Source organism: Orcinus orca, chromosome 12, assembly GCF_937001465.1.
Source record: "Orcinus orca chromosome 12, mOrcOrc1.1, whole genome shotgun sequence".
Taxonomy (NCBI): Eukaryota; Metazoa; Chordata; class Mammalia; order Artiodactyla; family Delphinidae; genus Orcinus; species Orcinus orca.
In genome coordinates this window covers 7,510,140-7,529,672 of record NC_064570.1, presented here as the reverse complement: position 1 = coordinate 7,529,672, position 19,533 = coordinate 7,510,140, and the positions used below count along the sequence as shown (strand labels likewise).

The window sequence follows — 19,533 nt, the reverse complement described above, 5'->3', positions numbered from 1 at the left end:
GCTTCCTGTACCTCCAGCTAATCAAGAACCGAGAGCAGTCTCCTGGGAGGAGGCGAGGGTTCGCTTTCCTCATGTTCTCAGACTGTTCTGAAAGGTGTTTGGGTTAAAAAATGTGTTGGGAAATGAACACTCGACTGAGGATGAGAAATCTGGTCTACCAGCCCCAGGACTTCTGCCCGAGAGAACCATGCTGTTGAGGACCTATTATATTTCAGGCACCGTGCCAGCAACCACAGTATCCACGATAATTAAAAAGCCAACACTGATGGAGTGGTCACGGTGCACATCTGACACGTATTATCTCTAAATCTCACAACAACCTATAAGCTGGGTAAAATTATTCCCATTTTACAACTGAGGAGACTGAAGCATGAAGAAGTAAATCGTGGACTTCCCTGGTGGCGCAGTGGTTAAGAATCTGCCTGTCAATGCAGGGGACACGGGTTCGATCCCTGGTCCGGGAAGATCCCACATGCCACGGAGCAACTAAGCCCGTGAGCCACAACTGCTGAACCTGCGCTCTAGAGCCCGTGAGCCACAGCTACAACTACCCAACACAGCCAAAATATAAATAAATTAATTGATTAAAAAAAAAAAAGAAGAAGAAGTAAAGCATTTGCCAGGTCCCACCGCTGACAGGAGGCCGAGCTGAGATTCGAAAAGCACATTCGTCCCTCTGCCCAGCGGGGCCTCCCCTCATGCGTCATCATCAAGTCCCGAAACCTTTCAGGACTCAGTTTACGTATCCACAATGGAGGGGTCAGATAAGACAATCTTTCCGGCCCTTCCAGCTCTGAAGTCCAAGGTTCCGATCACGGCTTTTCCCGGCAACTCCACGGACACAGTCCTCACTTGCTCTCCACGCCCTCTGTGTGTTTCTTCTCCAGATCTGCACTGGTTGAATATCGTGGTAGCTTGTGTTGGCCGAATGGGAATCACCCTCGCGTTCCAGATGGTGTGCCTGGTGAATGCTGAGTTGTACCCTACGTTCCTCAGGTGAGTGCACGGTGGTGTGGGCTGGGTGGCCGCTGGCAGGGCTGTGGGCCAGCCAGGCTCGGTGAGTACCATCCGCCAAGATGCCCCAAGGGTGGATTGTCTGATACTGAGATGGGGGCTGGGCATCAAAGACAGGGCCTCGCCTAACCTGGTAGAGAAGGTGAAATGCACAGGTTCAGTGGACTAAGGGTCGCATTGTGCCCTGTACGGAGGGCAAGCGCAAGAGAAAGGCACCTGGCACAGAGGAGAGAGCCCTGGGCGGCGCGTGGGAGGCTGAGGTGCAACCCTGTCCTTAGCGCCGACCAGTTGTCTAAACTTCCGCAGCTCCACTGACACCTCTGGACATAAGTTGCTTAAGAGCAGTTCATATTTGTACAGTGACATACAGAGCATTGCCAGACATGGGCTGCGGGTCATCCTATAATATCATTGTGATCCCCATTTTACATATGAGAAAACTGAGGTTTACAAAGAGAAAGAGACCTTCCAAGAGTCACACAGCTAGAAAGTGGCAGGGCCCAGACAAGAACCCACTTTCTTTCTTTCTTTCTCTCCCTCCCCCTTCCTTCCTTCCTTCCATCCTTCCTTCCTTCCTTCCATCCTTCCTTCCTTCCTTCCTTCCTTCCCCCTTTCTTCCTTCCTTTCTCTCTCTCTCTTTCTTTCATTGAAGTATAGTTGATTTACAATGTTGTGTTAATTTCTGCTGTACAACAAAGTGATTCAGTTATGCATAATATGTATGTATATACTTTTTCATATTCTTTTCCTTTATGGTTTATCACAGGATATTGAATATAGTTCCCTGTGCTCTACAGTAGGACCTTGCTGTTTATCCATTGTATATATAATAGTTTGCATCTGCTAATCCCAAACTCCCAGACTATCCTTCCCCCACCCCCTCACCCTCTTGGCAACCAAGAACCCACTTCTTTCTGACCTTGAAGCTGATGCTTTTCCCATGATGACTCTGTAAACATAGCAACAGGCCTAGATGACTCATTGCTTAAAGCCAGGTTTGTTGAAGTAGAATTTTCTTAGAGCAAAATTCCCCCTAAAAGGTACAGTTTGATTGGTGTTGATTATACTCGTTTCACCACCATCACAGTCAATGTAATATAGAGACATTTCCATCACCTCCAAATGCTTCCTCATATCCCTTTGTGGGCCATCTTCTCCGCTCCCACCTCCAGTACCTGGCAACCACTGGTCTGATTTCTCTCCCTGTGGTTTTGCCTTTTCCGGAATATTACGTAAATGAAATAACATAGCGTGTAGCCTATTGTGTTTGGCTTCTTTCACTTGGCATCACGGGACCCGTCCACGCTGTGGCGTGTATCAGTGCTTCGCTCCTTCTTATTGCTGAGTAGTGTCCCGTGTGTGGAAGATGTGCCAGGATGTGTCTGTCCATTTCCCAGCTCGTGGAGGTTTGGGCTCTTTCCAGATTGGGGTAATTACGATACAGCTGCCAATAAGAATGCACATACAGGTCTTTGAGTGGACATATGTCTTCATTTCTCTCAGGTAAAAACTTAGGAGTGATTAATTACGTGGGACTGAGTGAACTGATGAGGATGATTATAATTTTTGTGACTTTCTGTTTGAATAAAAAAAAAATCCCACAAGGACTCAGAGGCAAAAAATATACAAATCAATTTTCACTGCAAAGTAAAGGAGCGGTTATGGTGGGGGATTACTGGACTGAATGTCAATGTTATGACATAGTATGAGTGTGTTTCGTGTTTGGTAATTGCAATCATTGTTGCTTTGTGGGTCACGTGGTGGATGTGAGTTTAAATTCATGAGAAACCGTCCGAATGTTTTTCAAAGTGGCCGCCACCAGCTGCACATGAGACAGCTGGTCGTTCTACATCGTCATCAGTCCTTGGTATCGCCAGCTTTTGAAAAAATAAGTAATTCTTGGAAATGGTGGTATTACTGTGACTTTTTTTTTCCCCAAGGAGAATTTTATTGATGGGACTAGTTTATTTCCCTTCCAAAATAAATAAGTAAATAAACAATTGAAACTAAACGAAGTAAACAATCTCAAATTTTTATTGTCTTCATAACAAAACAAAACATGAAGCTCAGAACTGGATCACTTGGCCCTTTCTCTTCTTATCTCCTCCCAGCTCAAAATGCCTGCATCTCTTAATAGCCAGCATCCTCTTAGATCTGCAGTTCCGCTCAACGCATTCAAGCCTCAGCACAATGTTCTTTGTAGTTTTAGCCTTTTTCCGGAAAATCGGCTTAGTCGGCCCACCATAGCCACTCTGCTTCCGGTCATACCGCCGCTTTCGCTGGGCACACAGAGAATCCTTGCCCTTCTTGTACTGTGTCACTTTGTGGGGTTGGTGCTTGCCACACTTCTTACAGAAAGTCCGGCGGGTTTTAGGAACGTCCACCATGTTCGCGAGGGCACTATCGGCACGGAAAGAGCTATTATTGTGAGTTTGATTTACATTGTCCTAATTACTAATAATGTTGAGCGTCTTTGCATGGACTTGTTATCATCTGTATCTTAGAAGACTTAGTTTAAATGAAGAGCATTTTTTTTTTGGTGTACGCGGGCCTCTCACTGCCGTGGCCTCTCCCGTTGTGGAGCACAGGCTCCGGACGCGCAGGCTCAGCGGCCATGGCTCACGGGCCCAGCCGCTCCGCGGCATGTGGGATCTTCCCGGACCGGGGCACGAACCTGTGTCCCCTGCATCGGCAGGCGGACTCTCAACCACTGCGCCACCAGGGAAGCCCCAGATGAAGAGCATTTTTATTGTAAAAGTAATTAACCACTTTATTTAAAGCTTTAATTCTGATCTTTGTTAGAATTTGGCAGATTTCCTTAAACTCATTTTTCCTCTGTATAAATTGTTTCTTCTCCCCATGTCATCAGACCAGTGAAGCCTAAGAAATATTCCAGCTCCCCATATCCCCCTCTTACAGCGGGACAGCTCTCAGAACCCCTCCCTATGCCAGAAGACACAAGGGTGACTCTGATTCACTCTTTCCTCTCTCCTGCCCATCCCTTTGTTAAAAGGTCCTCTCTCATATCCTCATCTGGAAAAGGTTGCTTGGAATGAGTACAAAGAGACGAAGACAAATGAAGGAGAAAAACCTACATCTGGCAGTTCTGAGCCGAGTCTAAAATAGCCGGGCCAAACAATTCCATTGTCATGGCCACTGGACCCAGGGGACTGACTCAGAATGTAAACTGCCTCAGGTACTGAGTGCCTGGCGCTGGGTGGAAGAAGGCCAAGTGACATGTCCTCAAGGAGCCCTTGACTGTTTGTGCAGAGAGTCAGTCTGATGAGGATTCTCAGTAATTAGGAAGGGAGGCCAGGTGTTCAGAAATAACTTAAACTTGATCCACACACACCACACACAAAAGTAAGGCAGTCATGAAAGTTTCGATATTTTCAATCAATTGAATCGAATTGAAATTGGAAAAAAGGGATTATTACTTTACAAACACTTCAAGTGCAAACAGTTTCTAGTTAAACCATTTTGACCCTGCTTCTTATTTTTTTTTTTTTATGCTTTTTTCCCTGTAATTTATTTCTAATCTCATAGGTTGTGGTCAGAAAAGATCCTTGATATGATTTCAATTTTCTTAAATTTACTGAGGTTTGATTTGTGACCCAATATGTGATCTATCCTGGAGAATGTTCCGTGTGCACGTGAAGAAAGTGTAATCTGCTGTTTTGGGAGGGAATGTCCTATAAATATCAATTACATCTATGTGGTCTATTGTATCATTTAAAGCTTGTGTTTCCTTATTAATTTTCTGTTTGGATGATCTGTCCATTGGTGTAAGTGATGTGTTAAAGTCCCCCACTATTATTGTGTTACTGTCGATTTCCTCTTTCAGAGCTGTTAGCAGTTGCCTTATGTATTGAGGTGCTCCTATGTTGGGTGTATAAATATTTACAATTGTTATATCTTCTTCTTGGATCGATCCCTTGATCATTATGTAGTGGCCTACTTTGTCTCTTGTAATAGTCTATATTTTAAAGTCTATTTTGTCTGATATGAGCATTGCTACTCCAACTTTCTTTTGATTTCCATTTGCATGGAATATCTTTTTCCATCCCCTCACTTTCAGTCTGTATGTGTCCCTAGGTCTGAAGTGGGTCTCTTGTAGACAGCATATATATGGGTCTTGTTTTTGTATCCATTCAGCTAGCCTGTGTCTTTTGGTGGGAGCATTTAATCCATTCATGTTTAAGGTAATTATCAATATGTATGTTCCTATTATCATTTTCTTAACTGTTTTGAGTTTGGTTTTGTAGGACCTTTTCTTCTCTGTGTTTCCCACTTAGAGAAGTTCCTTTAGCATTTGTTGTAGAGCTGGTTTGGTGGTGCTGAATTCTCTTAGCTTTTGCTTGTCTGTAAAGCTTTTGATTTCTCCATGGCATCTGAATGAGATCCTTGCTGGGTAGAGTAATCTTGGTTGTAGGTTTTTCCCTTTCATCACTTTAAGTGTATCATGCCACTCCCTTCTGGCTTGGAGAGTTTTTGCTGAGAAATTAGCTGTTAACCTTATGGGATTTCCCTTGTATATTATTTGTCATTTTTCCCTTGCTGCTTTCAATAATTTTTCTTTGTCTTTAGTTTTTCCCAATTTGATTACTGTGTGTCTCGGCATGTTTCTCCTTGGGTTTATCCTGTATGGGACTCTCTGCACTTCCTGGACTTGGGTGGCTATTTCCTTTCCCATGTTAGGGAAGTTTTCGACTCTAATCTCTTCAAAGATTTTCTCGAGTCCTTTCTCTCTCTCTTCTCCTTCTGGGACCCTTATAATGCGAATGTTGTGTTTAATGTTGTCCCAGAAGTCTCTTAGACTGTCTTCGTTTCTTTTAATTCTTTTTTCTTTATTCTGTTCCACAGCAATGAATTCCACCATTCTGTCTTCCAGGTCGCCTATCTGTTCTTCTGCCTCAGTTATTCTGCTACTGGTTCCTTGTAGTGTATTTTTCATTTCACTTATTGTATTGTTCATCTCTGTTTGTTTGTTCTTTAATTCTTCCAGATCTTTGTCAATCATTTCTTGCATCTTTTCAATCTTTGCCTCCATTCTTTTTCTGAGGTCCTGGATCATTTTCACTATCATTATTCTGAATTCTTTTTCTGGAAGATTGCCTATCTCCATTACATTTAGTTGTTTTTCTGGGGTTTTATATTGTTCCTTCATCTGGTACATAGCCCTTTGCCTTTTCATCTTCTCTATCTTTCTGTGAATGTGGTTTTTGTTCCACAGGCTGCAGGATTGTAGTTCTTCTTGCTTCTGCTGTCTTCCCTCTGGTCGACCCTGCTTCTTATTCATAGGAGGCTTTAGAGTTGAACGGCATCCTCCTTCTGTCTGCAACATATATTGTCAAGAACGTTCTTTTGGCTTCAGTTTGTTCTGCCTTGTGTTGAAAATCATCCTCCTGCTTTTACCTCATCACTATATTATGAGCTCCTTGAAAGCAGGAACTACATGTCATACCTCTCTGTACCTCCTGACACTGTTCTATAGCTATACTAACCAGTCACCTGGTGCTTGTAGAATGAACGAATGAAGTATCACAGATGTATGAACTTTAAAGAAGGGGCCTAGTTCTTCACTTCGTCTAGCGTCTGTGTGCTTATCAAATTTTTCTCTCTTTTTAAGACTTATTTTCTTAAAATTGTAAAAAAAAATAAGGGTGTCTTTTTTTCCTCCTCTTGGAAATCACACTAATGCTATGAGAAGAATGAGAAACAGAAGAAAAAAAAATGCAAATGCCATTTTTGAAACTAGGATGACCCTGAAAGACAATAGTGAACAAGAAGGGCTGCCTAATGCAGTGAGTCTAAGAGGGTCTGGAAGACTCCAGGGAAGCTCCCTGTGACAGCAAATTTGAGACAAGGCCAGTGGTTTTCCAAAGCAGGAAGTGTACATTGAAGGGTCTAACCCACAAGCCCTTGTTGCAATAACAGGGAGGATGCAGGGCTGGGGGCATGTGCTTCCTCCCCTGGGTGTTGTGTGGCTGGAGATGAGCCAGGGAGGGCAAGGCTGTGGGAGAACATTCAGGAACCTTTGAGGGAGCAGTGTGCTGTGAGGTGGGGTAGAAGAGAGAGACCCTGCAGGGTGAGAAGTCCTGTACTGTCAGCCCCTGTAGACTAGGGATAAGAGAGGCCAAAGCAACTAATCACAGACAACCCTGGTCAGAAAGAAAACGTCTAGTAGCCTAGAATGTGCCCCTCCCCACAAATCCTTCTAAAATAGCTGATACAGAAAGAAATCATAGTACTGAAAGAAGAAGAATAAATTAAAAAGTAACTTGCCCAGGAGCTATACAAATATATCATGAGATGAAAGGGGGAAAGGAAGAGGAAAAGCAAGTGGCAAATGAAGAAAATGCACAGGGAAAAATATTGTCAGAAAGCAAATAAAAAGTGTGGCCAAATATACTACAGCTAAATGCAAAATATTAATGAATCAATCATCTCTATAAAATAAGAGTGTAGGGCTTCCCTGGCGGCGCAGTGACTGAGAGTCCGCCTGCCGATGCAGGGGACGCGGGTTCGTGCCCCGGTCCGGGAAGATCGCACGTGCCGCGGAGTGGCTGGGCCCGTGAGCCATGGCCGCTGAGCCTGCGCATCCGGAGCCTGTGCCCCCGCAATGGGAGAGGCCACAACAGTGAGAGGCCCGCATACCGCAAAAAAAAAAAAAAAAAAAAAAAAGAGTGTAAAGCAGAGATGCAAGTTCTTGGGAGACTATGTGATAAGACAATAGATGAAGTCAGCTCAGGCTAAAAAAAAACAAAAAGAAAAATTAAAATATTTGACAAATGAAAACTACTTTGAAAGCATTACAAAGGAGAACTGATATAGTAAAGGCAAGACAGGCCTAAGAATTGCAAAATAAGATTGAAATAAACAGAATTTAAAAGGCTTAGAGATCATGTTTAAACATATGTTCCCCAGAAGATAATTGAAATAATGAAACAAAAGAACTTCAAGAAAAAAAAAAAACTTGAAGAAAATGTCTGAAAATAAAAGAATGCTTGGATTTATAATTTGGAGTGGCATATGCTGTGTAACAGAACAAACTGACCCAGAACACACACACACAACATCAAGAAAGGCACGTCACAAAAACCTTAAAAAGCAGTCAGAGAAAAAAGACATCAGAAAAAGGAACAAAGATAATAAGGACAGTAGATTTCTCATTGGAAACAATGCAAACAAGAAGGTGGTAGAACAACATCTTTGATGTACTGAAAGAAAAACTGTCAACCTAGAATTCTTGACTCATCAAAAAATAAACTTTCAAAAAATGGATGGAAAGTAAAACCTTTTTCAGATATATAAAAGCTGAACAAATTCGTCGCAAGCAGACCTGTACTACAAGAAATGTAAAAGTCTTTCAGAGATAAGGAAAATGATATCAGGTTGGCAAAAAAAAGACCCAACTGTATGCCGTCTACAAGAAACTAACTTTAAATTTAAGGGCAGAGATAGTTTAAAAGTAGAAGTATGGAAAAGATATTCCATGTGAACACTCATAAAAAGAAAGCCAGAGTGGCTATATTCCTATAAGACAGAGTAGACTTCAGAGCAAAGACTATTGTCAGGGATGAAGAGGGAGGTCATTTCAAGTAGACAGTTTCCTTACATTTCCCCTCTGGCTTTTTTTGTCCTCCATTTCTTAATATCCTCTTTTTATCCTTCCCTGTCCCTCTATGTGAAAGAAAGAACTCTAATGACACCAACCAATTCTCCAATCTCCAAACAATTCTTACAATCCAATTCTGACATTAACTACCTGGAATTAGTGCAGACTTCACAGGTTAAGGCTTCGTCCCACATGACTGCCCTTACTTTAGATGCTAGTTGCAAGCCCCGCATTGTACACCTACACTTGTGACCACTGGCTATAAATCAGATTCCCGTGACCCCCTCCTTGAGTTCAGTAATTTACTGTAATGGCTCACAGAACTCAGGGAAGCACTTACATTTACTGGTTTATTATAAAGGATAGAAACAGCCAGATGAAGAGGTACACAGGGCAAGGTCTGGAAGGGTCCTGAGCACAGGTGCTTCTATCCCTGTGGAGTTGGGGTGTGCCACCCTCTCGGCACATTATGTAGGTGTGATTGATTAAATCATCAGTGATTAACTCCATCTCCAGCCCCTCTCCCCTCCCTGGAGGTTCGGGAATGGTGTGTTTGCTTTAAAACGAGTTTATCATTTGGAAAATTGATTCACAGAGATGTCATCTTTTTTTTCTCTGTATTTTATCAGGAACCTTGGAGTGATGGTGTGTTCCTCCCTGTGTGACTTGGGTCATCTTTTTTGTTCTCTGTATTTTATCAGGAACCTTGGAGTGATGGTGTGTTCCTCCCTGTGTGACTTGGGTGGGGTCATCACCCCCTTCCTGGTCTTCAGGCTGATGGAGGTTTGGCAAGGCTTACCGCTCATTTTGTTTGGTAAGACTTCGTGAAACATTTATCATTTCTTGTTTCCAGCTTAGTGTGAACACTCGAGAACTATTTGATGAGCAAATGGTACCCCCCAGCGAGTGTACAGAAGGGAAGGATGGCCCCTGCTCTTTCATTGGCTCCTGGATCACTCTGTCTTGCCTCACGGGGAAGATAAGATGCTGTTCCTAGAAGGTGGGGGCCAGAGGTTTATGTCCTACGGCTCTGGAGTCCAATAATTCATTCTATGGAATAGAATCGGAGAGAACATTTGACACAGCCTCCTGGTTTCTTACGAATTTGACTCCCAATTTTTGTGTATTTAACATGTAATTGCTAGAGGTTTGAAGATGCTAGATTATCATCCCTGTTCTGCTTCCAGATCTTAACAATTGACAGCAGACACAGGGGGACAAATGGGAATCAAAGTTTAGTATCAGCTTTGTTACTGATTATATTGGGTTAGAGAAGGAGGAGGGGATTCTCCCACCTCTTCCCAAACCTACCACTCGGTGGAGGGCAAAACGGCTGCCCATGTAGAGAGTTTGCATGCCTGGGCCCAGGCGAACCCACGAGGGGCGACGGGGAGTGATGAGTAGCAAGAGAGGCCCACACTGCCCACATACATATCACCTAGGCTCCATATCAAATGTATATATGGTAACATAATATTTATATATAGTAACTGTAATATAATGTTATAGTTTATATATAATGTATGTTATAAAGTATTATATAATTATATATTATTATATATTACAACAAATTATTGTATATAAATTATATTATAGTTACTGAATATAAATGATAATATATAAATTATAGTTAGTATATACAAATACTATATTATATTATGTTAAATTAATATAGTATTTTGTATATATAGTAACTAGTCAAAATTGAGTCCCATATTGTTTTTGAAGTACCTGAATCAATAAATCCCCTTAATACTTAAACATCAGTTACTGTGGAACGATATACTTATGTGGAAGTAAAACAAAGACAATATTCCCTTTTCTTACTCTGCCATTTCCCCAGTTATTCTATTGCTTTAATTTTCTAGATGTTCCCAGCTTTTTAAAAGTGACCCTCACACGCGTGTTACCTAGGCATCTCTTTAGTTAGCTGTCATCGTATGTAAACGGTATTGACCATGCTCTAATGGCTCCATGTGAAATCTGTCTCATCTGAAGCGGCTTTGGGGCTAGTTGCTGGGGGAATGACGCTGCTTCTTCCGGAGACCAAGGGGGTCGCTTTGCCAGAGACCATCAAGGACGCGGAGAACCTGCGGAGGTGAGCTCTGGGCGCTGGGGCAGACAGTCATCTGGTCTAAACTGTGAGATAGAATGATTTGTCTGTGATACTGGGCACAGGGAGCACCAAGGTCCCTAGGTCACCCCCCGAGTTAACAGCTCTGAGTTGGAAGTTATTTTTAAATCAATCTTCTGTCTTTTTAGCGATTGTTGGTTCAGATTCCTTAGTGACTTTCTTCACAAAGAAGAATGACTTAAAACTTTCATTCCTATGATGGGGACAAGTGCTCAATGGAGTCCCAGGTCCTACCCTTAAAGCCATAAAAAAGGAAAGGAAGGGGCTTCCCTGGTGGTGCAGTGGTTGAGAGTCCGCCTGCCGATGCAGGGGACACGGGTTCGTGCCCCAGTCCGGGAAGATCCCACATGCCGCGGAGCGGCTGAGCCCGTGAGCCATGGCCGCTGAGCCTGCGCGTCCAGAGCCTGTGCTCTGCAACGGGAGAGGCCACAACAGTGAGAGGCCCGCATACCACAAAAAAAAAAAAAAAAAAAAAAAAAAGGAAAGGAAAAAAGACAAAGCATTTGATGATGTGGTCGTTACAGGCTCAGTTCTCTGGATCCCACAGTAAGGACACACGTGTCCCTGGGAAGTAGAGAATAGACTCCGTGGATTCATTAAGGCCTGGGTTCAGTCCAGGGGTGGTCGCCTACTTGGCCAAGTGACTTTGGGAATGTCATGGAACCCTATAACCTTCATTTCCTCACCTGAAGAATAGCCACGATAATATTTGAGAGGGTTGCTGTGAAAGTCCAATGAGATAAAGTAGGTGATAGTGACTAATCCATTGCCTGGCACATAGTAGGTATTCAATAAATCTTAGATTCTCTCCATTCTTCTTGCATATGGTGTGATTTCCTCAGTGACTCTCAAACTTAGTATGCAGAAGAATGCAGACTCCTGGGCCTTCTAGGTTTCTGACTTGGTAAATGAATGGGGGAACCCGGAAACCTGAACTTTTAATGACAGTCAATACCTGTTCAGGCCCTCTGTGCTCCTCGCTTTGAGGAAGTCTGCATTTCTCAGTGCTGATAAGGGACAGACACTCTATTTTAACTGCAAACACATCTTGTAATTGCTGGTAATAAGCTTCTTGTTGGTCCCAAGTCGTAGACATATATAGCTAAGGTTGACTCTCTGATTTTAAAATGTTTCATTATAATTTGTTAATAGGCACTTTGTCATCTTTTAAGATGTTGTGTTTATCCCTTCACTCCATCTTCATAGCCATTCCTGGCCTGCCAGGTGAGGCCAGGGGCTTCTGCTCTGAGCCCAACACCTCCCTGTTCACCCTGTGTTCTTGATAATGCCCTTCACAAAGTATAATCATCACTTATTTCATTATCTGCTTTCTCCGCTATCCTAATTCCATAAATAGTGGCCACAGTCTATTGCCGGAGAGATCATTTCAACGACACCTTCTTCCCTACTTTCCAGGAAACAAGGCCAGGGAATGGGAGTAGTGGTAGCTCTAGCTAACAGAGGTCTCATGGTACGTCAGCTTCACTGAGTTTTAGGTGCCTTCTCACTCCATCCTCCCAAAACATGGCGAGGCAGCTCCTGTCGTTAGCATACCCATTCTACAGATGAAAGACATAATGACAGATACCCTCAAAGTCCCCAGCTTCAAAATGGAATGTTGACTGTCAGGTGATGGAGTGAGGCAGCAACACAACAGGTGCTCTATGTGAAGGGTTGGCAAACTCTTCCTGTTAAAGGGCCAGGGAGTAAATATTTCTGGCTTCGGGGACATTGTCTCTGTTGCTAAGTTCTGCCCTTTCAGCACAGAAGCAGCCACAGACAGTACACAAACGAATGTGTTTGTGAGTTCCAGCACTTTATTTATGGATGTTGAAATTTAGATTTCATCTAATTTCCAAGTGTCAAGAAATAATATTTTATTTTTGATTTTCGAAAACTATTTAAAAATGTAAGAAACTGTTCTTAGCACACAGGCCATAGCAAAACAGGCAGAGAACCAGAACTGGTCACTGGCGGTCTCTGCTGACCCTTGTCTTCTTTGTCACCTGCTGTTCTTGTTCTCACCTCTTCTTTTGAGACTTATTCCTGGGTACAACTTTGCAACAGTTTCTTAGTCAAGCCATTATGTATTTTATTGAATTAATTAATTTTGATTAATTAATTAATTTATTTATTTATTTTTGGCTGCACTAGGTCTTTGTTGCTGGGCGCAGGCTTTCTCTAGTCGCGGTGAACGGGGGCTACTCTTCGTTGTGGTGCGTGGGCTTCTCATTGCGGTGGCTTCTCTTGCTGTGGAGCACGGGCTCTAGGCGCACGGGCTTCAGTAGTTGTGGCACGTGGGCTCAGTAGTTGTGGTACGTGGGCTCAGTAGCTGTGGCGCACGGGCTTTGTTGCTCCGCGGCATGTGGAATCTTCCCAGACCAGGGCTCAAACCCGTGTCCCCTGCACTGGCAGGCGAGTTCTTAACCACTGCGCCACCAAGAAAGCCCCCCATTTTGTGTTTTAACTTAGATTTTAAATTTTTGATTGCTACAGGAAAGCAAAGCCCAAAGGAAACAAGATTTACCTTCAGGTCCAAACATCAGAATTCAACTCGCAGGCACCCGAGAGAGATGCTCCGCTGGGGACCGGGTGGCAGAGATGAGGACAGAGTTATCATCTGAAGAATCGCTCAGAAGCCCTAAGCTTTTCCTCCTACTTGCCTGCCCCTAAGTCAATATCAGTTCTAAAGAACACTGTGCTTTGTTTTGTTTTATTTTCTTTGTTTTAAGTCTCTCAAAGCCCTGGCTGTCTTTTATCTACTTATCCTTTCCAGTGAAAGCTGTTGGTGGTTACCAGGTACTTAATTATCTAAATTATTTGGAAGGTCCAATAGAATTTAAATACTGTTATAAAAGAGACCTCCGTAACTGGTTTCCTAGAATAAGTATTGTTTTATTCACTCTCTGAAAGAAAATGTCTTTGTATTTGTAAGTGCCTGTGTTGGCAAAAGTATTTCAACATGTAGATTTCTTGGAGGGCACTTTTTTTTTTTTTGAGGTACGTGGGCCTCTTACTGTTGTGGCCCCTCCCGTTGCGGAGCACAGGCTCCGGACGCGCAGGCTCAGCGGCCATGGCTCACGGGCCCAGCCACTCCGCGGCATGTGCGATCTTCCCGGACCGGGACACGAACCCGTGTCCCCTGCATCGGCAGGCGGACTCTCAACCACTGCGCCACCAGGGAAGCCCAGCACTTGGTTTTTAAACATGGTGGTTCCTCCAGCAAACTCTCCCCGAGTCCCGCTTACGCATAAAACATGCTCCTCCTCCAGAGACCAGAGGTACTGTGTGCTTTATTTTAGGGAAGACGTTTCTGCCACTTACATTCTAAGAATACTTTATTCTATTTCACTCTTGCTTTTAGTTCTTGTTGGAGATACTAGAAGGTGAACTCATGCCAACTATGGAATATCACAATAAATATAGCAAAGAGAGGAGTTCAGTTTACTGTGAGTTAGTAGTAACTGGTTCAAGGTCTGGTTCAAGAAGTGATTTCATTCCTGGAGTACACAAAAACTTTACTTAAATTTCTTTAAGTGTGAGACAAACCACAAAGACAACATACTGGGCACCCTTCGGAGTACATTGGGGGAAAAGAGATTCTAATGTGAATTGGTGGCATGATCAAAGACCTGTGGTCGGGCTTCCCTGGTGGCGCGGTGGTTGAGAGTCCGCCTGCCGATGCAGGGGACGCGGGTACGTGCCCCAGTCCGGGAGGATCCCACGTGCCACGGAGCGGCTGGACCCATGAGCCATGGCCGCTGGGCCTGCGCGTCCGGAGCCTGTGCTCCGCAACGGGAGAGGCCACAACAGTGAGAGGACCGCGTACCGCCAAAAAAAAAAAAAAAAAAGTTCCTCCCCTTTCCAGGCCTAGATGTCAGGCCCTTCATCCTCCAGCTCTCTGACTTCTCCATGTGCTGACATCCTCTCTGACTCCAAACACTGGCGCTCATAATCTACCCTCTACAGTTTGCCGTCCAGTCCAAAGGTCCATACGTCTCTAACTGTCCAAAGAATGTTTGGTTTTTAATCTGCTCTGCTATCATCGCCCCAGACATTAATATTAGTAATAAAATCTAGAATAGCTCTTCATTAAAAGAAGTACCCTTTAAACATTTGGTCGTTGACCTGCATACGGCCAGCTTTTGTGGCCTAATCTTAGTTTCAGTCCAAATTTGAACTTGTGGCCAAGTGTCTTGGAAATACTTGTAATTTTGCTCGTGGTTGAGGCTGCCTCTGCCCTGCCTGCTGACAGAGTCAGTGGGACCATCTCATATGCACTCCAGGCGCCCATATTTTAGTCTCCCGTACACACTTGCTTGAAAGAAATTAAGATCTAGAAAGAGTTGCTGTGAGTGAGAGGCCCACGTACCGAAAAAAAAAAAAAAAGTACCGAGAAAAAAAAACAAAACAAAGAGTTGCTGTGGCTAGGCCTATAGGGACAAGAAAAATTCAAAATGGGGGGAACGTTTTTGCCAAAGAGCAAAGACTGTCAGGGATGACTAAGGTCACGCTAAAAAGACAAAGATGCCTACATATGGAGGGCTCGTAATGGCCAAGCAGGGACAATTTCAACATCATGAAAACAGTAATTAGAGTCTATTGGAACAAGCTGAGACTATAAAAAGAGTCACAATCCGTGATAATACTTAAAAGGAGCAAATTATAGGAATTGAGCCAAGGAAAAAGCACACATGAGTTTCCAATAAAGTTTATAAGGCATTGTATTAATTGTTCAACACAACTAATATGAATTTGCTACTCGCGGTTAGATTAATGCCAAGGTTAACAATCAGAAACAGATGTAGGAGGAAAGAAAACATGCTAAAAATATATAACATCTATGGTTTTATCATTTTAAATTAAAATATGTGGGCCATCCAGAATTAAACTGACCTGGAAACCAAGGTCAAATCTTTCAGGGACTCATTCCAAGTTGAGAACGATAGGTTAGGAATAGAGCATGTAGACTTGCTTGGTCCACATGGGAAAAGATGACCCGAGCAGGATGGAGGGCTGGCAGATGGAGAGGGGCTACAGAGGTCCATGGGCATTACCCCAACCATGACTCACGATGCCAACAGGTAGCTGCTGATGTGGGCCCGGCTGCCCAACAAGCCAGTTGTGTGTTGGGCAGAAACAGTCATGGAATTATCACCTTCAAAGATTAAAAAAATAATAATATTTCAAAGTGATACAAATTCTTAATTCATCCTGAAAAGATGGAAATTACGAGACTGTTCCTTCCTACCTTATCTATCACACTCTAATAGTAATTAGAGTCAAACCTTCAAGTGGCACTATAAATCCCAGGCCAGCACCCTGAAAAATTCTGAAATTTTTGCAGACATGGGCTCTCCCCACTTCCTCCTGCTCTTGTGGACATGATCAGGGAGAGTGAAGGGGCCATGGCCCAGCGAGACCTGGTGAAGCCCACCTTCACGGGATTGCGTCGCACCCCATGGAGGAGCAAGTCCAAACTGTTGCCTTGATGATTGAATTGGAAGAGAACAATCAGACATGTGCACTTAAAACAATATGTATTCTTCTCCTTTTTTCCAGAAAATATGAGGGACTCACTTGATGATAATCCACTAACAATTAGCCGGAAGGCTAATAGGGGAGGGGCAGAATAAGGTGAAAAACCCAAGACTAAAATAGATGACTAATAAGGACCTGCTGTAGAGCACAGGGACCTCTACTCAGTACTCTGTAATGACCTATACGGGAAGAGAATCTAAAAAAGAGTGGACATATGTACATGTATAACTGATTCGCTCTGCTGTACACCTGAAACTAATACAACATTGTAAATCAACTCTACTCCAATAAAAATTAAACACAGAAAAAAAGAAAAACCTATGACCCAATTCAAGGGCATGGAAAAATATTGTCCAGGGATTTGGGAAATAAAACTGATGACCCACTGTCATTTGAAATTGGGAGACTCTTGAAGATTTTTCTTTTTCCAGTACGGTCCCTGTGGACCAGCTGCTCCTGACATGGTTGTGATTGTTAAAAGCTGGAGACACAACCCACTGCATCTGACCACTGGAGTTCCAGGTCCTAAACCAAAGGCTGTCCTCTAACAAGAAAGATGGATTTCCATCTCATCCCAAAGGCTCATGGAAGACATACAAGTGGCCCTTGAAATCTTGTTCTGTGCTGGCTTTGCTCTAAAGGACAGTTGTGCGATGTTGGACCACCACTATCTGTGGGAAAAGGCTGGGTAATTCTAACATTTGGTGCAGGAATCCTGGTTAATTCAGTCAAAGTAGCATAGTTTCTGGCAATGCATGTGTGAGAGCCACTGCACAGAAGGATGCAGAGATGCTAATTAATTGTAAGTTAAAGAAAAATGACATACTTGGTAAAGACAAAAAAAATCAACACCAAAGAAATACAGTGAATGAATTAATGACCCTAGGTAAAAATGCTCTTACCTAGGAATTGGGTCATTATCCGATAATCATTATTGTCAGGCTGCACAAATGGGCTTCTCTCACCCATATCCCCAGACTTTTATTTTGTCTTGGATAAATAAAGGCCAAGATCAAGGCATGCTATGCCTCAAGAAGTGTCTTAACTGCTTCCATCAATTCATCAATCCATCAATCCAACCATTAATTCACTTAGCAGTCATTAACAAACCATCTATTATGTGCCAGACAGTTTAGGTACTGGGAATCCAGTTAGAGAAGAAGAAACAAAATCTCTTGCTCTTATAGAACTTAAGTGCTAGTTGGGGGAGACAAACTAAACCAATAAACAAATGATTTAAGTAATTTTCAAAGGAAGTGAAGTCACACAGGACAACCGGATGCAGAAAGACTTGAATGTAACCTCCCCACCCCCCGAGCTAATTTAGTTTAAGTAATTCTGTAAAAAATGTTTTCCTCTTTTCTCAGATAGAGAATATGTATACATTTATACCTTGGTTCCTAAAAAGTGTATATCCCTTCTCTCTTCTGAGGAAGGATTAAAAATACATGTAAATCGTTTTATTTGATGTTCTTTTCTGCCCCCTGGTTGTAACACCCCTTCCTAAATCTATTTAGACAGAGAATTGTGTCTTAGTTTACTGTTCTTGTCCAGTAAGATTTGTTGACATTAAAACTCTGGGAGGCTGTGAGTGAATTTCTTTATGAAGCTACAAATTCTGCCTTCTTAACTTTCAACTGCTGGAGTGGGATGGCCCCCAGTTCCCAAGTTTCAGCTCTAGGCAGTGGACACACTATTTTATTTGTCTGCTTCTAGTGGGAACAGCAGCTCCCACTGCTGCTGTAATTTTGGGAGCAGGGCCTCCCATCTACTCTTGTAATTTTCCAATTCCCATGCAGAAGGCTGAAAGCAACTCAAGTAATATTGAGATACTGTTTAGGTGTCACATTTAATCAGAAAAAATGGGTGGGTGGAATCCTTTAACCAACATCAGACTTTAAAAAAAAATAAATTTATTTATTTACTTATTTTTGGCTGTGTTGGGTCTTCATTGCTGCGCACAGGCTTTCTCCAGTTGCGGCGAGCAGGGGCTGCTCTTTGTTGTGGGGCGCGGGCTTCTCGTTGCGGTGGCTTCTTTTGTTGCGGAGCACGGGCTCTAGGCCCAGGGGCTCAGTAGTTGTGGCGCATGGGCTTGGTTGCTCTGCGACATGTGGGATCTTTCCAGACCAGGGTTCGAACCCGTGTCCCCTGCTTTGGCAGGCAGATTCTTAACCACTGCGCCACCAGGGAAAGCCCCAACATCAGACTCTTGATGCCAGGACATTTCCATCTCATTGTGAGCCAGAGAATCAAAGTGCAGTCTGGCTGGAGATGGGGGGCAAACCCATTTTGCAGTGAATTTAAACTGTTCTAATATCCACTTGTCTGTACCCCCAAACTTTGAAGAGTGACCCACACATTCTGCTTGTGTGAATGTGGTGGTGACATTTCCATTTAATAACAAGAAACACAATCCAGGAAACTACCTTAGTTATTAATTCTAGGGGGAAAAAAAGGAGATTTCATATTCAAAAAAGAAATGAGCAGAGAAAACGTAACCAAATATTAGAAAGATTTAGGAGTTCAAGCCAAAGTGACAAACACAAAAAGTGAGCTATCAGGGAATGTTTCCTTTTAAAAGAGTTCCCCCCACAAAAAGGAGAAAATTCAAGAAAATCCCTAATTCATGTCCTCTCCCAGTTTCTAGAAGATTATGAAGTCATGAAGAGGGAAAAGAAATTTTTTTTTTTTTTTTTTGGTGGTACGCGGGCCTCTCACTGTTGTGGCCTCTCCCGTTGTGGAGCACAGGCTCCGGACGCGCAGACTCAGCGGCCATGGCTCACGGGCCCAGCCGCTCCGCGGCATGTGGGATCTTCCCGGACCGGGGCACGAACCCGTGTCCCCTGCATCGGCAGGTGGACTCAACCACTGCGCCACCAGGGAAGCCCGGGAAAAGAAATTTTTAATAGATATACAGTAAGTCCTCTACGTATGAACCTTCAAGTTGCGAACTTTCAAAGAGGTGAACGTCGGTTCCATCAAAGTCAGGTGAGCGTGACATTGCAGCTTGCCCTCCATCTCCTGTTGCTGACGATCCTTCAGCTCTACCATCTCCCACCTTCTTTCCCTCCTCCATTCAGTAACTCTTCTTGCTGTTCACTCGATGCCAGCCCCTGGATGCCCGCTGTTGTACTGTACTACTGTACCTTTCAAGGTACTGTACTGTAAGATTAAAAATGTTTTCTTTATTTTTTGTGTTTGTTTTTATGTATGTTTTTGTGAAAAG

The 19,533-nt window shown here is 43.3% G+C and overlaps 2 protein-coding genes across 5 annotated transcripts in view; one reads left to right on the top strand and one right to left on the bottom strand.

The window, feature by feature from the left end:
- Window positions 1-13,460, top strand: part of LOC101278500 (solute carrier family 22 member 1) — a 35,319-nt gene extending 21,859 nt beyond the window's left edge. The window contains exons 8-11 of one of the 4 annotated variants that reach the window (XM_004278878.3): window positions 888-996; window positions 9,334-9,446; window positions 10,631-10,730; window positions 13,263-13,460. In XM_004278878.3, the coding sequence (XP_004278926.1) occupies window positions 888-996; window positions 9,334-9,446; window positions 10,631-10,730; window positions 13,263-13,371 (431 nt within the window). In that variant the 3' untranslated portion in view covers window positions 13,372-13,460. Of the gene's footprint in view, window positions 1-887; window positions 997-9,333; window positions 9,447-10,500; window positions 10,608-10,630; window positions 10,731-13,262 lie in introns of those variants that run through there. The other 3 variants (XM_033404007.2, XM_033404008.2, XM_033404009.2) reach the window with 3 other exon arrangements.
- On the bottom strand, window positions 3,026-3,529 carry LOC101278748 (60S ribosomal protein L36a-like). The gene has a single exon (XM_012536399.3). It carries the CDS (start codon window positions 3,399-3,401, stop codon window positions 3,081-3,083), a length of 321 nt encoding a protein of 106 aa, XP_012391853.3. The 5' UTR covers window positions 3,402-3,529; the 3' UTR covers window positions 3,026-3,080.
- Window positions 13,461-19,533: the final 6,073 nt, after the last annotated feature.

Coding starts and splice junctions, on each gene's coding strand:
- LOC101278748 (XM_012536399.3), bottom strand. CDS start 3,401: ATGGTGGACGTTCCTAAAACCCGCCGGACTTTCTGTAAGAAGTGTGGC.